The sequence below is a fragment of the Plectropomus leopardus genome, chromosome 14 (genome assembly GCF_026936395.1).
Source record: "Plectropomus leopardus strain MGB_pleo_1.0 chromosome 14, ASM2693639v1, whole genome shotgun sequence".
Lineage (NCBI taxonomy): Eukaryota > Metazoa > Chordata > Actinopteri > Perciformes > Serranidae > Plectropomus > Plectropomus leopardus.
Window position 1 is genome coordinate 8,834,636 of NC_142189.1, and position 18,227 is coordinate 8,852,862.

General features: G+C 40.6%; 1 protein-coding gene across 2 annotated transcripts; it reads right to left on the reverse strand.

Moving 5' to 3' along the window:
* Positions 1–844: 844 nt before the first annotated feature.
* asxl2 (ASXL transcriptional regulator 2) lies at positions 845–18,069 on the reverse strand. 2 transcript variants are annotated; one of them, XM_042500335.2, is made up of 12 exons: positions 17,915–18,069; positions 15,821–15,903; positions 14,552–14,660; positions 14,249–14,390; positions 12,306–12,424; positions 10,044–10,164; positions 9,674–9,733; positions 8,120–8,280; positions 7,731–7,827; positions 7,479–7,584; positions 5,831–6,545; positions 845–5,312 (listed from the first exon to the last, which is right to left on the reverse strand). In XM_042500335.2, the coding sequence occupies exons 1-12, from the start codon at positions 17,969–17,971 to the stop codon at positions 3,540–3,542; spliced, it is 3,543 nt and encodes a 1,180-aa protein (XP_042356269.2). In that variant the 5' UTR covers positions 17,972–18,069; the 3' UTR covers positions 845–3,539. The 2 variants fall into 2 exon arrangements, with proteins under 2 accessions (XP_042356269.2, XP_042356270.1); XM_042500336.2 differs by lacking the exons at positions 14,249–14,390; positions 14,552–14,660; positions 15,821–15,903; positions 17,915–18,069 and adding an exon at positions 13,105–14,212.
* Positions 18,070–18,227: the final 158 nt, after the last annotated feature.

The window sequence follows — 18,227 nt, forward strand, 5'->3', positions numbered from 1 at the left end:
AGCCTTGGATTATTTGTTATTATATCAAATTTATTTTCCAGTTTCATGACATCACTACTCCGTTGCCATGGAGAGGAAGACCATCAAAGGTGTGAATCAGAGCAGTAACAAATTTAAAACGTTCATGAACAAAACAAGACACCATATTTGGTTATGTCATCCAAAATCAACCCAGAATCCAAAAGTCAAGTGTCAGTGATCGAAAGCAGTGCATGTAACAGAATTTGAAGCTTGGTGGTTGGATATTTCCTATCAAAATGCACCTTAGGTACCTTAAATTCCCCCCATAGTTTTTATGCATGTACTTGCAACTCGTCACGAAAGAAACAGATTTCTTCTGCAGTTGTAATTTAAAATTTTTAATATTATTCCAGCCGATCCAAGCCTTAGAGGCATTATGAGACATGGGAAAAATGAATGGGAGTTTTACCTCCAGAGCCATGAGTGCCCAGATATTAGCAACCCAGTCGTCAGAATAAATGTTGGCTTTCTTTGTTTCTGCATACAATACAGCTGCTCAAAGTCTGACCAGTAATTTGCTTAAAAACAACAGGTTTTCTTGTTTGTCGGTCAGCAGCTTTTCAGACGTCTTGGTGCCAATCCACACTCTCCACCTGCTCATGACAAAGGAACCTTAGAAATGTTGATTTGTTATATATGAAACGTACAGATGTAACATATTTTTCAAGCATGAGCTGAGGTAGCCCTGATGACATTATACATAAAAAACATTATATAACTGTATTCACCAATTTTTTTAGTCCTCATGTTGTCGAGTAAACTGAACTTCAGGTGGTCTTTGCACCTTTTTCTGTGAGACAAGCACCAGTAAACACACACAAAATGTTTTTATTTTCATTATTTATTCATAATAGTCTATAACTTCTGATAAAATACACTTTGTTTACAAGTGCTGATTACTATATTACATTCACCCGGAGTTTAAATGGAGACAAAATGACACAGACATATTAAACAAATTTACCTAGTGATGAACGTGACATTTTAAATCGGTGGTGATTGCCCATGACACTTAACAGCCAATTCTATATGAACTCATCTGAACGCACACACAACGGGTAACTTCAGTGACAGTGGGGACTGCTGCCTGACGCACGTTTCAGTCCTTATTAACAAAGATTTTAGCTGCCTTTTGGATTGATTGATTGATTGTGTCTGTGAATTGTTTTTGCGGTGCGATCCAGTCCCCAACTCTAAATACAACATACTAACATCACATCAAACCTAATAAGACCTAAATATTTCCGGAGGAAAAATTAAAATTGTGTTAACACAATGAAATACTGGTGCACCAGTTTTAGTGAAATGACTATAAACCTCTCCTACAATCTTAAACCAATTTTCCACAAGACATAACCCCCCATTTAATAACAAATACATTTAAAAATGGACCTTTATTAATCCACTGACCTAAAAATGGAGCTTTTAAAAACATTTCTTTTTGTTTTCATAAGGTAATGACACAAATGCAGACAGCTAAAAGGGTACACACATTAGACAACGTCTCTATGGAAAAAACATAGACCAAGTGAACCATTGAAAAAAGCTGGGCCATACAGAATATTGATACCTGGGCAATTTGAATTATAAAAGTCAAGTTATTCTCTGCATGGTGGTCTGTCCAGTCTAAACAAAATTATAAGAAAAACAGACAGCCGATATATTATTATAGTAAATACCCTGTTGATTAAAAAAAAAAAATTAGCAAATAGATTTTTTTATATTAAAATATATTAATTAAAATATATTACTTTGATTAACTAGTCAAGATATTAAAAACAAGTTCTGATTATTTTAGTTTTCTTTAAAGGTGACTTTGGCATATTACCTTGTAAATAATTGCTATAAAACAGGCCTACTTTGCACCTCCAGGAGATTTTCAAAATAAAGTTGATGCGTCTTAATTTGCTTTCAGCATGAACACCTGAAAAACCTGCAGAGGTAACGCTTCACACCAGCCTTTTTGCACATTAATATGTGGTAAAGTAAGCTTTTACACTGTGTTAAAATCATCATAATGCAGCTACAAAGTTGTTACAACATTTTTCACACCACAAATCATCCTCTTACATCACACATACAGTAATGTACAATATAGAAACATTCTCTGATATCATATTGTGTTTACAATACTTCATGCCACATTAAATTGAAGGAAAAAAAATTTCAATTCTTTGGGAAAAAAAGGCCATTTTTGAGTGAAACGTTACACCCGCCTGTCTATCGGTGTCATATTGTACCTCCAAATCATTTTCAAAACCGAAGCGTGCCATGCTGAATCATTCTCTGATAAAGCATTTAGCGTTTTAGCATAATGTACTGTTCTTCTCCATTTTCTTTCCACAGTAAAAATAATTTTGTAATAAACAAGATATGCTCAAGCAAAGTGTGCTGCACGAATAAAATCAATTTCTACATCTAGGCTTATACTGTTAATAAGCAAATATTTACAGTGGAAAAACAAAATTATCTTCATTTTCCCCCCTTGCCTTAAGTGTTTCTTTTACTGTTTGCTGCCACTGATCTGTCTATACAGGCGTTCAGGCGTGAGAAATACCCACCTCATTGGAAATAATATCTAAAAAAGCGTGTTTTATTGGGAGAAAATGAAGGTTCACACAGTAGGAAGTGACTCTTGACCTTGACCTGGAATGGAAAAGATCTCAATTTTCCAAAAGGAACACGAATGGGCATTTTTTTATACATAAATGATTCTTCTTTCCCCCCTGTGTTTGAATGTAAGTGCTGTACAGATACAACCATAAATCCAGGTGGTTTTCAAGTGCTTCGCTCTGTAACTGTTTGTCAAAAAAAAATGATGTGATGTGCAATCCTCACTAGCTGATTTCATCAAATCATTCAAGATCCATTTATGCTCTCTTTCTAAAACAAGACATGTTCTTATATCTGAGTGTGTTCAGTAATAAATGTACAGTTTTTATATAAAATAGTTACTGTGAGTTGCACTTCCCTGCCATGCGTGCATAAATGCCAGGAGGTACTATACAACCAATGATTATCATTAGCGCCCTTTTTTTTGCCTTTAAACCACAACTGATGATTAGGCCCAATAATAAAAAGTGTCAGTCTCAAACACAACAGTCATTATGTTCTACAAAAATAGCAACATTCATTTCCCCCCCCTTTTTTAAAAACTACACACATATATTTATATATATATATATATTTAAAAAAATATATCACACTAATCCTAGCCAAGTGCAAACATTGCCAGATTTTGTAATTGTCACACATCTGACAGTCTACTGATTTGATTGAAAACTGATTGACATTTCTACCAAAAGATTGCACAGAACAACTTTTCATAGATGTTGGTGAAACGAAAGACCATCCAGTGTAAATCCTTGCCTTTCCAACAGCGACCACATGCTGGTTGTTTCGCGTGGAGCGTGGTGAACGTGCTTCACCCCAGCAGTGACTCTGAATGACCTGCTTCTGCTCTGTGTCTTCAATACAAATCAAACCATCTTATTATTATTATTATTATTAATTTCATATCATCGTACAACTAAACATGACACACACAGTTTCGAGGGGCCGATGCAGTCATCGTGGCAAAAGGCTCCACATCCTTTGCACATGATCATCGCCTTCAGTCGGCAGTAGCACTTAGACTGGACGTCCTCCATGTTGGAGCCCTCCATGAACGCCTGCTCGGGCGAGGGCTCGCTCTGGTTGCCGTGGTCTAGCGAGTGACCGGCAGGTATGGTGGTGACAGTCACTGAGAAAGACATGACACTCCCGTGGACGCCGCTGCCGTCAGCCTCAGATGAGGCCGTGGAAGAGCCGATGCCTGCAGTGCCGTGGTTCAAAGAGTGAGGTACAGACATGCTGATAGTGCCACCGTAACATGACGCTGCCACGGCTTCCTGATTATCGAGCGTTCTCTGGGTTTGAAAGGCAGACTGCCGCTGGTGACTGGGGTCCACTTGGCTAAGATATGGCTCGGAGTTTCCTTGGTTGCTATTGCAGAGTTCGAGGTGCCTTCGGTGTGACTGAGAAAAGGGGCTGGTGTCTTTGGCTGTCGCACTGGTGCTGTTGTTATTGGCACCGGCGTCACAATCCTCTGATCCAGGCTCAGTCTTTACGTTGGAGCAGTTCTGAATGCTCGCTGCTTCGTTGGTTATCGAGTATCCCTGCTGCTCAGTTTTGACCCCAGGAGCAGGAAAGAAAAATTTCCTGGCGGGTTCTTCGTCCTTGGCCGTCTCCTCTCCTTCTGTGCTTTCCCTTTTCAAACCGGACGTGTTTGGGATGACAGACTGGTGCAGTCTCTTGCTCTCTGGTCCTCGGCCGTATGTGGACACATTGAGCAGGTAGTGTCCCGTCATTGCAGGCCTGGGTATCCTCTTACGCCCTAGAAATCCTACTGAAATCCTGGATTGGTCCTGCCGCTCTTCTGCAGGCACCAGCTGGTGGGTTTTGTACTGAGAGTGCTGAGGCGCCAAACCACCATACGGCTGGCTCTGCTGGCCTGTCCTCTGCATCAGAGCCTGCAGGATCTGCTCCTGAGTCTCCTTATCAGGAAGTTCCCTGTGGTGTCTCAGGTGCTCTGAGAAAACTCCTGCTCGTCCTGCTGTATTGAACGGCTGGAACATCTGCTTGTGCTCAGCAGGGTGCAGCGTCTTAGCCTTAACACCAGAGGATACGTTTGACATCTTCACCTCCACCTTGGATAACGGTTTCGGGAGGATCTGCTCTAATGGAACCTCTTTGCCTTGCAGAAGCTGAGTGACCAGCGGGTTGTTTGCAGGGATACAGGAGCTGGTCTTGGCCGATGATGCAGCAGGTGACTGGTTTTCCTGTCCCTTTGGAGTGTGAATGGATGGCGGAGTGGGTTGAATGCTATGGGCACTGACAGTACCAGCAAAATGAACTTTGTGTTTTTCATCCGTTTTGCTCGAGTAAGACGTTTGAAACTGGTTTGGGCTCAGCTGACCAAAAGATTCCAGTGGGCGAGAAGGAGGCGTGCTGGTCTGGCTGGCTGGTAACCTGGTTGGTGTTTGTGGGGACGCTGGGCTGGGGCTGAGCGATGGCTGTGTCTGCTCACCACTGCCTCCTCCTGGCCCCGGGCCAGGCACCGCTCCCTTCGATGCTGATGATACTGCGGCAGCCGCTGCTCGCTGTGCTCGGGCGAGCTGAGCTTTAGCTTTGATGTCAGCCAAAGTACGAGCACCAGTACGGCCTGGGCTGCTAAGCGGGGTCGGCAGAGGAGTCCTGGGTGAGACTTGGCTAGGTGACAAAGGAATGGGGAGAATTCGGGACACAGGGATCTGCAAAGTAAAAAAAGAAGATGTTAGAGATCTTTTTAAATACTGGAGCTGCCCCTTTAAAGTTGGAGATTCAAATCATCAGTCAGAGACACCTCAGTCAACTGAGATAGCTTCAAGTTGAGCTTTTTTTTTTTTGCTATACAGAGTGACATTTTGATCTCTAGATTTTGCAGTGGAGTGAGTGCTCTGACTTTCACACTTCTCTTTGGTTGAAGCAGCTACGCCTGTGGCAGCACGGAGAAGATACTTCATGCATGAAGGGAGAGTGAGGCTGTTCTGCTGTTTAAAAGTGGTGAGATTACAGCTCATAGCAAGTTGCCATTTTTGCCATGACTCTCAGTTACCATTCACTACATCCACACTAACTGCTGTGAATCCAAACTGACATCAGCAGCTGCGTTCTGCAAAGAAGCAGGCTGCAAACTTGTCAGAGCCGCTTTTCAAGCCTACAAGTGGTGAATTTTTCATCATTCAAAAGAAGGAAGGATCGGAGGAGACTTCAGAAACACTTCTCCTACCTTGAGTGGTGGAACCCTCTGATTTGTTGCTGAAGTCGGTGTAGCAGGGCTGGATATGGAGGACGCTGGAGGAGATATGGAAGAGACTGAGGACACCGAGGAGACTGAGGACATACGAGGCCTTTTCTCTGGTGTCAATTCATCCCCAATTTCACTGGAAGATTTCCTTTTAAGCGGCTCTGAGGGGCCACTGGGCTCTGGAATGACCTCTTGGCTCTCCTCAGCAGGCTTAAGCACGGACACCGGCTGATCCTCTTTTGACTCTGAACTAGCTTTTCGGCTCTTCTTCAGAGGCGACTGAGGGAGTTCAGCCTTCTCCTCCTTCACTTCCTCTTTATGCTCTTTCTCAGGCAGTGTACCTGCCGCGGCCTGCTCGCTCTGTCGCTCAACCTCTGGTGTTTTCACTGCGGGTGCCGGCCCAGACTGTGCTGCTGCGCTCAGCTTCCGATCCTCAGCGTACTGCGAGCGCCGTGTCTTCATGGGCTCTGTGGTGGAGACTGGCTCTCTGTGAGCAGGCTGTGTCTTCAGAGGCTCCTTTGTTGGCTTCGTGTCTTTCACAGCAGCATCAGTCTGGCTGCTGTCCTTGGTGCCCTTGGGATCCTCTGGTGTTTGAGCGGCAGGTCCTGTCTGATGAGAAGGGGACCGGGGCCTGGCAGACTCCTGATTCACATCAGCCTTTGTCAGCTCTTTGGATTCCTCAAAGCTGAGCCCCGAACTACAGAGAGAGAAGCGGGAGGCAGAAAGACAAAGAAATAAATCCAAAATTAAAGTGATTTCTGTCCTAAAAGGAACACAGAGATTTTCTAAAACACAGAGCTTTTAAAGGAATTGTTAGGAATACATAAAAAGTTGAAAACACTGGAAAAACATGCTAAAAACAATGCATTTATATACACAATCTCACAAAACACTTGACCTGCATGCCAAATTTCAGCCTCCTAGGGCAAAAAACTGTAGCTGCCAAGATGGGGAAATTTTTGCAAATGGGCCGTCAGAGCGAGCGATAGAAAAATCGTAAATCACTTCGGTCTTTTGCATATCACGCAGCTTACAAGCAGCCAACAGGTTGATTTGATATAATTTAACCTCACTTGAAGCAGTAGGATGTTGTTGATTTCAAAGCAATTCAACAAATGTAATAAATACCCTGAAAAAAACTGTAATCCTACTAATAAAGTAATTATATGTTTCCAAGAAGAGATCTTTCTCCTGTATTGTGAGGAGAAGATAAGGGTGATGTCTCATTCAGCTCTAAATAATCCCTTCAAACACAACACCGTTTAATAATAATGTATTTCTGAAATTGGACATTCAATCGGTGGCAGTTACGGCTCAGGAGGTAGAGTGGTCGTGTACTAACTGGAAGGTTAGTGGTTTGATCCTGAAGTGTGCTTGGCAAGATACTGAACCCCAAATTGATTGGACTGTGAATGTTTACCTGATGGGCAGGTGGCACCTTTTATGGTTGCCTCGACTACTAATGTTTCAATGTGTGCATTTAAAAAAAAAAACAAAAAAACACTGAAATGCTGCCATTTACCAATCACGTTAATGATGTGAAAATATTTTGCGTTTAGAAAAAAAATGTCTTCCATTTTCTTGAAAGCTGAATCAGATTAGCAAAAATATATTATAGACGAAAACTTACTTTTCACCATAATAGTTCTCAAAGAAGGCCTCCTTCCAGTGCTCAACTTTCTTCTCCTTCTCAATTTCTTGACGCATTCGTAGCTGCAGCTCAGGAGTGAAATCACCTACAGAGAAAAAAAAGTTACATAATTTCCTTTTTTTTAAAAAGAAAAGTTACACTCATTCAGTGTAGTCGCACTGAAACTTTGTGACATAATTTTTCCTTTTGAACTGGATGCTGTTATTACGAGCTGGAAACACTCGCACTGACCCTCAGCCAGTCTCTCCTTCCACGACTGAGCTGCTGATGTGAAGAACTCGTTGTTTAAGGCAGAACTAGTGACCTTCAGAAGGCCGTCCATGCAGGCCTGGGGAGAGAAGGCACAATGCAGTGACTAACATCATCACAATCACCATCACTGCCTCAGTACATCGACTTATGCTTCCCGTATGTGATGTAGTGTTGAACATGTAGAATCAGTGAACATGAATTAATGCTGTAGAAGCTAGGTGCAGAGATATTCCAAAATTTTGTGAGACAGTTTAACACATTATGTGATGATTTACAGGAAAAACAGGAAATTAAGAGCAGTAATTGCACACACACATTTAGTGCCAAATAAGGCAACAAAAATGTAATAAGTATAATTTTGGAGCCACCTGCCGGTCAACTTCAGGCAGAAGTTTAAGCAGCCTCTGTTGGCAGTCAGGGGGCAGGACAGAGAAGGTGTGCTTGTTGATGATCGCCCGCAGGTTGGTGTTAACCAAAATTGAGTCGGGTGTTTCCACATCTATTTTGCACTTGGTACGTTTCAGCTGCCCTGCAATACAAAACAGGAAACAGATGTAAGCCAAGGCAGATCCAGCAGTGCAGAAGCATGCCGATCTCACAACTGACATCTTGAGTAATTTACTCTCACGTGATTATGTAATTGGTTTTTCCTCTTAACATTTTTGTTTTGCTAATTTCACTTGTTCCTCGACTACTTAAATAACACAATTACTCCATATAAAACCAAGCAATACACGCAAAAGTGCAGATACAAATTTGTAAGATTATTTTAAAGATTTTTTTTCATTTACTTATTGTCAACAAATTCAATGAAAACACCAAAACGAAAAATGCATCTGTCCGTCTCGCAATAATGTCCGACTTCCCTACCCTATATATGGCACAAAACCCCTAGCACATTGATTCTTATTCTGCTGAAGACATAAACCTTAGTATAAAGTATAAAGTAGTATACCTAAGAATAAAATATAGTTTCATTAGAAAAAAGGCTAAATAATGGCCTAAAACAGCTGGGCAATGGACTCTGTAGTTTTAAGTGAGTGCCACTTAAACAGGAGCATGTAGTGCATTTGTTGGGGGCTATTTTAAGCTGTGGATAATTACATTTTTGGCGTACTAGTGAGTATTTTAAGCACCAGGACAATATAGCTGAGGTTAACTCAAAATAAATTAGAAAAGTGCACCCAACAGAGCTAAACGCAGCCACTCAAAACAATAGACGTGACGCAGCTACACCTGGTGGAATTCCTTACAGTCAAGATGGTGACAAAGGTGACAAACAAATGTTTTCATCTTGTAATGTGCCTAACTTTAGTGGATGATAACATATCAAGTCTGGAATTAATCTGCAGATGCTCCAGTTCAAAATGAGGCCCAACTCTTCAATAAATGTCAGTTTTTGAGCCGAGAAAAAGGCCAAAATATGGCCTTCAGAATACAGCAAGGCTTGTTGTTTTTAGCGTTGCCAATTGCCAGAAATGCCTTTTGCTCTACACTTTTGCTCCCTGATTTTGTGAAGGACTTACAGCCTCTACTGGTCAGTTAAGAGGAGAGAGGAGTCCGCGGGAAACAACGGTATAAAACAGTCTAAAATGCATTATTTTTGGATCACTGCAACTGCAAAAGGTTCTTGAAAATACCAACATAATGAAAAAAAAATTGGCTGACAGGTCCAGTGCTCAGTACACTTATGCACACATGGATGTACAAACAGTAACTTGTGTTTGCTGTAACTAAGGAACATGTCATCCGGTGCAACATGGTCTATAATATTTTTTAGACAACAAGAAAAGACTATAGCCAAGAGTAATGTGTTATACTCTTTTCATGGGATTTGTTGACAGTAACAAAACTATAGAGCATCACCAGCCTATCATCCTTGAAGATTTCTGAACCACTCGATTAAATTGAAGTAGACTTACCAGCACTAAGGCGGCCTGACCTCTGAGAAACCTTCCTGGGGACGACTGGGTGACATAAGTCTGTTTAAACAGAGGAAAAACAAATAATAGAAGGAAAAATCTTTGAGAAATTGTAAGCCATTGAGATCTAACTGTTTCCACACTGATGCTGCCAATTACATGAGTCATGTTTGGATGATGATAATGCAGTGCCTTTTGTTGTAAACTCAGGAAAACCTTTAATAACAGGAAAATACCTAAGAGCTGCATCAATATCATTTATCGTCAGGACTGCGTGTAAAATCCTGCAGTGAACATTACTGAATATCCAGAGTTACTACTTCTTATTTCATTTTATATTGTATTTGACAATATAATAGCTGCCACCTACCAGTCTTTGTAGTAATGTTGTCAGCCATGTCTTTGATGGTTTTCAGAAGCAGTCTGGGACTGGAGGTGGTTGGCATTCCCCCCTGTCTGCGCTGGTTTCTCTGTTGCTGCTGCTTCAAGGCCTGAACATGAGCAAAATAAGGAAAGAACAAATAGCCGGCAGAGAGAGAAAAAGAGAGTGTGAATGTGTGTAACCCTCTGTCTCCCTGCAACTACTCCCCCAGGGCCACTTGCCTGGTTAAATAACAGCTAAATAACAGAGCAGCAATGAAACATAGGTTGCATAACACAAGCATAAATGAACTCTGCGTTGGAAAATTTGTTGAGAAGTCTGATCACCTCACAGACACAATGTCAACAGATTAAAGAGGCAATCCAAGGCAGTCCGCTGAGGGTTTTGTTTTAGCTGATTGATGCAAAACGGAAAATCACAGAAGGAAAATACACAATACGTCTCTCAGGCACTTATATTTTGCCATCTTCTAGTGTTGCCTACGCCCAATAAATGAATACAAATTGGTCTTACAGAGCTGAAATTTCCACACCAGCACAGATGGAGTGAATTACAATCTGTGCAATCAAGTGCAATCTAATTAAACGAAACACAAGAGGCACAAAGCAGCCAATAGGAAAATGGTGAACAGGGTGGATTATGAGGACATTAATACTGTAAAACCAGCTATAGGCATTTTTCCCCGACGCCTCATTGTTTTTAAATAATCAGCACAAGATGTTTTTCAGGCAGGGAGTGGACTGATAATTGGCGCCTGCTGAGATGCCAACATGGGTTATGTACATGTTTACTGAAAGCATGTCAGCGAAAAAGTTTAGATGAATGTGGTGAAATCTGCAGAAAAGTATGAGTGAGTATTTTGACACAGAGGTGTGAGATTTAGATCGGTACTGTTTTGATTTGAAGGACCACAGTGTGCAGGATTTAGAAAGAAATAATATAATAAGAATGCTTTATTTTCAGTGTATAATCACCTGAAAATACAAATTGCTGTGCTTTCGCTACCCTAGAATGAGCCATTGATATCTACACAGGCAGCGGGGTCCTCGTCCACGTTCATCAACATGTTTTCACAGTAGCCCAGAACAAACTAATACTGGCTCTAGAAAGGGCCATTTACCGTCCGCCGCTGCCGTTAGCAGCCTTTCCACTATTAGTGCGTCTGAAAAACACTCATTTTTTAACATGAAACTGCTTTATTCCTCAGTTTTACCACTTTAAATCACCTGGTTGTTTTTTGTTTTTTTTTAAATTGTGACTTCCTATTGTCACGCCACCAGCTAAGTCCGCATCACAGAGAATCGGTCACTTGCAATACAAAATGAATGGGAGCGGACTTCTGGTCGTGTGTAGTAGCGTATACAGGACATGCACACTGAGTTATCAGAGATTAAAGGTGAGCACGTTAGCCGGGGCTAGCCTTGTAGCCCATCTCCAACCTGCCGAACTGCCTCAAAGAAACTCTACATTGTAACGTAAACCTGATTTTACTGGTTTAAATTCACAGGTGTGTCTGTTTAGGAGAGGAAGAGACCACTGCATATAATTCAGCTTCTGGTTAAAACCTCCTGAGCAATGAAAACTAAATGAATGAGAAGTTTCAGCTAGTTCCAATCTGCAATCCTAACCTCTAGATGCCACTAAATCCCCCTAAATCTCACACACTGCCTCGAACAGTAGGAGTCTTCTTGACAAACTTTACTCTTGGTTATATAAATGCAAGAAACTAAATAACTAAGTATCACTGTGTTGCCAAGCGTTGTGGCAAGGTTTCTTTTTCTTCTAACTAGTTAATAAGAAGATACATTGATCACATGTAACAGAGCGTTCCTTGACAACAGAGCTCATTCGACATTTTCAGATACAAATCAAAGTTCTTTGGAGGGAAAAAGCATTATTTCAAGAGAATAGCACTGGGGAAGACAGGAAAGCGAGAGAAAGAGAGAGCGAGGACGGAAGAGAGAAAAGGGAAAAAGATGTATGTATTCTTCTATTCATTCAGGTACAGAATTACAGGTGTCCATCTCCGCACAAAAATGTCCTTTTTCAATTGCAACTGCAGTCATTTTTTCCATTATGTACAACTGTCTCAGTCTGCGTGGCAGGGATTTATATGGGTGTATGTGAGTACGAGGGTGTGGCAGGAACTCACGAATCATTTGAGACGTGAATACAGAATATACTTCACAGTTTAGTAGTTATTAATACAATAAATAATTAAAACATGTAGAATACAGAACCCAAAAGTACCTGTTTCAAAGCTTTCTTGCTGTGTTTCTGCGAGGGAGAGATGAGTTTACTGGTGGGGACAGAAGGCGAGGAGCATCGAGGCTGCGGAGAGGACGGCTGTGACTGCAGCTTGGAAGGAACTACGAAATACAAAAGCACAAAACAGACGTTACAAAATACACTTCCTGAGGGTGGTGTGCAGACTTTATCACATCATGCTTTTGTTTTGATGAAACTGAAACCAATACTGAGCACAAAGAAGCAGGTTGCATTACCTTACTAAAATATCAAATTACTAAAAATGGGCTGAACGCACACCTCCTCTTCAACACACTGTAGCAGCGCCACTGGTTTCTTTTTCAGTGCCGCTTAATTTGCATTTGACATTGTAGCTCCTTGCATTGATTAGTTCAAAAATAAAACATTATCTGAGTCAGACTGACTCAGATATAAACCAAGGTTATTTGCTTGGCAGTTTCAAACTTGTGCATAATGAGGAAGTGGTCACGGGTCAAAGTGAGAAAATACAGTTTCCTGTTTTAACAGTCACCTAAAATATTCAAGTGGCAGAGAGAAATACTGAGAATCAATGAGAGCACAGCCTGAGGAAAACAAAATAATTGACACTTGAAAAAAAGCTCCAAAGTTGCTCTTCAGTCAGGTGTGCAATTCAAAATGAAGCCATGATTTGACCCCAAAGACACATAAGAAAGCAAAAACTGCTGTGATGTGACCGTCGTGTGCAGCCTACAGCTTCTCTGCTGACAATTAACAGACAACATCACAGACGCAGAGTGTTTGTCTAAAAGGTAAAACCCACCTTTTGCTATCAGCATGTTTGATGCCCGGTGTTTTCCAGGATTTATTTTGTGATGAGACGGTGTAATATATGTTTTCCTCTTCTGCAGCTACTTCAGCTGTTTTCCTGTGTTTCCGCAATGACTTGTAACAGCGACTGAGAGGGGCGTTAACTCATAATCATAACAGAGCTCGCAAACCAACCAGTGAAATTCAGCTAATGAGCAGAGCTATAGTCCTGACTTATGCGCTGTTTTCTATTGAGGCTTTTGTTGATAGAGAACAGAGTATCTTTCTCTTGTTGATTCTATATGAATGATTGCTAAACATCTTTAACAATTACACAACAAGAAAGAAGCCTTTTCTTTTTAAAACTATAAACAGAGCTTGCACTTAAGACTAACATGAACATTGTACTTTTGGGGTATTTAAAGGAGCAGTGTGTAGGATTTAGTGACATGTAGTAGTCATAATTGCAGACAGCAGCTCGCTGAAACTTAAGTGTCAAGCGTGAACTCCTGTTTAGAATTCCTTTAGTGTTGATTGTTCGGCCTTTTTTAACCAGGAGCTGAATTATCAGCAGCGGTCTCTCCCCCTCCGAAACAAAGCAGTTTTATGTTCAAAATTTGTGTTTTTCTAATGCTGATTGACTTTACCAGAGGTGCTGGTAACTGCGGTGGCCGACACAAAAGTACAAATGTCCCAATCTAGAGCCACTGTTTGGTTTGTCCATTCCGGGCTCATGTAGAAACATGGTGATGCAACATGGCAATCTCTGTGGACAAAAACCTGTTTCCTGTGTAGATTTAATAGGCTCATTCTAGGGTGACGAAAACACACACAACACGATTTTTACTTTCAGGTGATTTAACATAAAAGAAAACATACTGCCTACATACCTCCTTAAATCCGTCACGCTGGACCTTTTAATATTAGCTTGCAAAATTGGTCTATTGACCGCCAGGTTTATCTTGCAATTTTTTAAATTAAATAATGTACTTAAATTCATTTTAATCAGTATCAAATAAACATGTAATTAAGCTATTAGTGATTCTTAGTTGACCAGAAAAAAAGCTTTTGGAAATGCTGGTCTGTAATATCTACTTTAAGAAGTGACTTAAAGAATGCAAATGGTTAATAATCATCCAGTATGCGGTGTACGGTACCTCTTCGCATCCACCTTCCTCTCCTGCCCTCTCCCGTGATGGCGCTGCTGTTGTTTTCTGTGCTTTGGGAGTCAGACAGATTGTCACTGCTCTCCTCAGAGCCCTCCTCCGACAGCTCCTTCACCACATCTGAGATGTCCTTCTACATAAAAAAAATACAATACATAGAGTATATTACCTTTATTTTATAGATACAAAAAAGAAGAGCCAAGCAATTACCAAAATAAATGATTGTGAATGATCGTCTAATTAATTAGCGGCCCATTGATGACAGTAGTGAAAGCTGCTTTGTGTCACATTAACCTTTAACGTGTAGACCCCCATTCTGCCTGGGACTTTGTAGAAGATCCCCTCCTCACCACGAGAGTTTGTGTGCAGCATTGCGTTCAGACATGCCAGCGGCGAGGTTCCACTGGATCATGAGAGAAAAACGCAAATTACACATCTGTTCCCCAATAAATCAGACAGCTGGGAGAGAGAGACGCAAGACGGGGAAAGGCTGCTCTTATCTGGGGAGAAACTGCTATCATGCGTCAGGAGGACATGTATGAGTTCAGGTTCACGTAAGTGTAATTGTGTGACAATTTAAGAAATTTTTATATATAGAATCAGTTGCAAAAAAACTGGTTCAGGACTAATGTAATCACTGTAAACATCTGATATTCTCAGATTTAACTGGTCTGTCATAACTGTGTCTGTTGCATAGAAATCTGCTCTAGTTAAGTCAAACATTTTCAGCGCAAACGTGAGTTAACTCAGAGTGCACAATAACGCCTCAGCAGTCATGCAAGAGATGCATCCAGACGTACATAGTGAAGCAAAAAAATATTTTTGTCAACTTACATTTGTGTTATTTTATGGTGTGAAACGGTGAATTACTTCAAGTTCACGAAGCAAAAAAGTTTAGTGTTAAAATGCAGCGAGATTGAGATAAATACAACATCTGTTACTCGTTTAGAAAATTGCACTAGTCTGGTTTACAAATATTGACAGCCAGAACAATTATCTTATGAAATGTACAACCCCACTAAATTCTTTGGATAATGTCATTAAATTGTGTTGAACTATTGCATCTATAGAATAAAAACATCAGCAGCAGGGTCCATGCGTTACTTTGTTAGAACACCCTGTAATTTACTATACTGAAAAACAACATTATATTTATGCAACAGGTAGCTATAGCAGGTCTATAGCAAGTGAAATACAAGTGTGAGTCTAACACTGTCTTTATGCAACTGAACCTAGGACATGTTATTGTTAATAACATGCAAAAGGTAAAAACCAAACAAAGTGGCATTGCAGTGAGTTTGTTAAGTTAAGGGGTGGGGTCTAGCTGTTTCTTACCTTCTGGATGAGAACAGTGACAATGAAACAAAAAGAAACGAAACAGTTATTAATTAAGTAAAATAATCGTTACTATGTGAACAAGAAAAAGTGAAGTACATGATATGAGCGATCTATAACAGAGGGAGACAGCTGTGCGCGCTCTCTCTCTCTCTTTCTCTCATGAAAATGCCTCCTATGTGATGGGAATATGTTGCAGTAAAACTACGATGTGAGGGAAATATTTACCTTATTTCCTTAAGCCTTTCTCTTTGGATCACCTGCAAGATCTCCTTATGGCTCATGGGCGTGTTGGGATATTTCTCCAAAACCTACAAAAATAAAATGTCATCTTCAAAAAAGCAGATAATTATACCATTGTACAGTTGAGTTATGCAGGTGGCAGTGGTTGGCAAAAAAATTGATAAGGGTAAAGCCTGACATTTCCAATACCGAAGCTTTCTAACAAATTTCTACAGAGCATCAATTCCCTTGCCTGTGTTGGATTTGAGTCAACCTGCATTTCTACATAGATTCAGGGACTGTGGAAACCAAAACAAAAATCAGGGAAATAATTAAGTTAGTCATTATGCTAAATTCTGTCATAATGGTGCTACATATTTTACTCTACTGTGGCATTTTTTGGAATATATCACAGTAAAGAATAGTAGTAGCCAGAATCTGGCTAAACAGCAGTGTATTACACATGATGTTTGTGGTAAAAAATAATACATTTTTGAAGTGTGTAGGGGGGAAACAAAAATGATTTTTGAAAGACAGGAGCACATGTCCCCAGTGGAAATTACACTTCAGGTGTAAGTACATGATATATGATGCTATGCATAATCAAGATCACAAAAATTGTTACTTTTTGCCTTTCTATATGTTTATGCATGATATGTGTTTGCATTGATATCTATTCATATATTTCATTATTTCGTTATTCCTGCACTGCTCTTACTCTTTCATTTTATTAATTTATACTGAAATATTTGCACTGTAAACTACCTGCATTTGCATTACCATGATAACTATTGCAGTAACAGCTCTCTGTAGTAGTCCTAAAACCAGATTATCATGTCACAGCTGTGTGTTTTTATTCTTATATTCTCTATCCCTCTGTGTACTTGTGTTTTCGTATACATTGTGTAATAAGCTACTGGGTGCAAAAATTTCCCTGAGGATTGAAGAAGTACCAACCCATCTCCCTATCTTCATACTTAGATCTTCAGCTTTGATATTGCTTTCTGAATAACCACAAGTACTGAGCTACAGGCTAATTTTCACATGTGGCTCGGACACGGTCATCATAGGAAACCCTGCCATGTGTTATAACATGTTCATGGAATGAAGCGAAATCCCGTTAAAGAAACATTAACTTCATTATCTTACAGCAAAACATAAACAAAATACAATCTCAAAATACAGTAATAGTGCAAAAACTTTAACTACATTATGGAGAACACATCGGCTGCTGAATAAACATTGTTGCTTTTATTTTGCTCCCATATTGCACATTTTTACAACGACTTTTCGTGTATCCCGCATTGCTGTAATATGATTAGAATCTCTGTAAAACGGGACTTTGCTTATGTCTAGAAACTAACGGTGTTATAATGGAATACCAACAGTTATAACTACCTTATGTGACTAACATCGTTCAGTTAAATAACTAAGTGAAGCTAATGCAACACTGGACGACGGTTGCGTTCACAAGCATTAACGTTACACTTTAATTATAAGATACTTGTTGGGAGTTTTATATTTTGTAGTCATTAGCATGCTATGCTAGTCAGTTAGCTACAACATTAGCCACATTCATTACTGTACTCTGACATCTCGCCAAACGTTGGCATGTAATAAATTAAGTTGGTGATATATTGTGGAGTAACGGGAACACGTGGTGATTTGTTTAATGTTTATACTGTATGTTTTGCCGTTTTTTATTTGCAACCGATGTCAAACAAACTTGTTGACGAACTCTCCGTTAGCATGAGCTTAGCGTGCTAACCTCGCTAACACTGAAGCTATTAACGGTTACTCCACTCGACTTCAAACCGTGACAAACATGTCAACCGCACCGTGCGGACGCAACACACGGCAGGATTTCGGAAACATGCTCGGGTACACACGGGTGACATTCACGTCGCTGCATGTTGTGCTCAACGGTGACAGCTACGCGGCTAAGTGACAGCGGTCCTCCAACCGTCAACACGGGCCTTGCGCGGTGTACGCAACATCTCGTCTCCACTAGCAGGTCATGAACTCATAAACACAGTTGTACAAGTGGGAGCGTTCAAGGAAAACAACCACAACAAACGGCAGATAAAAACACCCCGATACCGTTTTGGCGGCTTCAGCCCACGTCCTCCCCTTCTTTTTCTTCTGTCTCTCCCTCATCGCTGATGCCTTGTTGCAGAGTAGTGTTGAATTTGTCTGTTCCAGTTGAAGTGTTGCTTTAGTTACCGCGTAAGATCCACTCCGTCTGCCATGTTGGACTTACTGTAAAGAGTCATGTGACCCAGAAGGAAACGTCATCTTACTGTATGAAGCTGTCACTGCAAAGTCTTTAAGTTTCCCACATATTTATAAAGCTGTCAACCACAGTTATGCCTAGGAAGACAGCAAAAATAACTCTAGGGAAAATACAATAGGC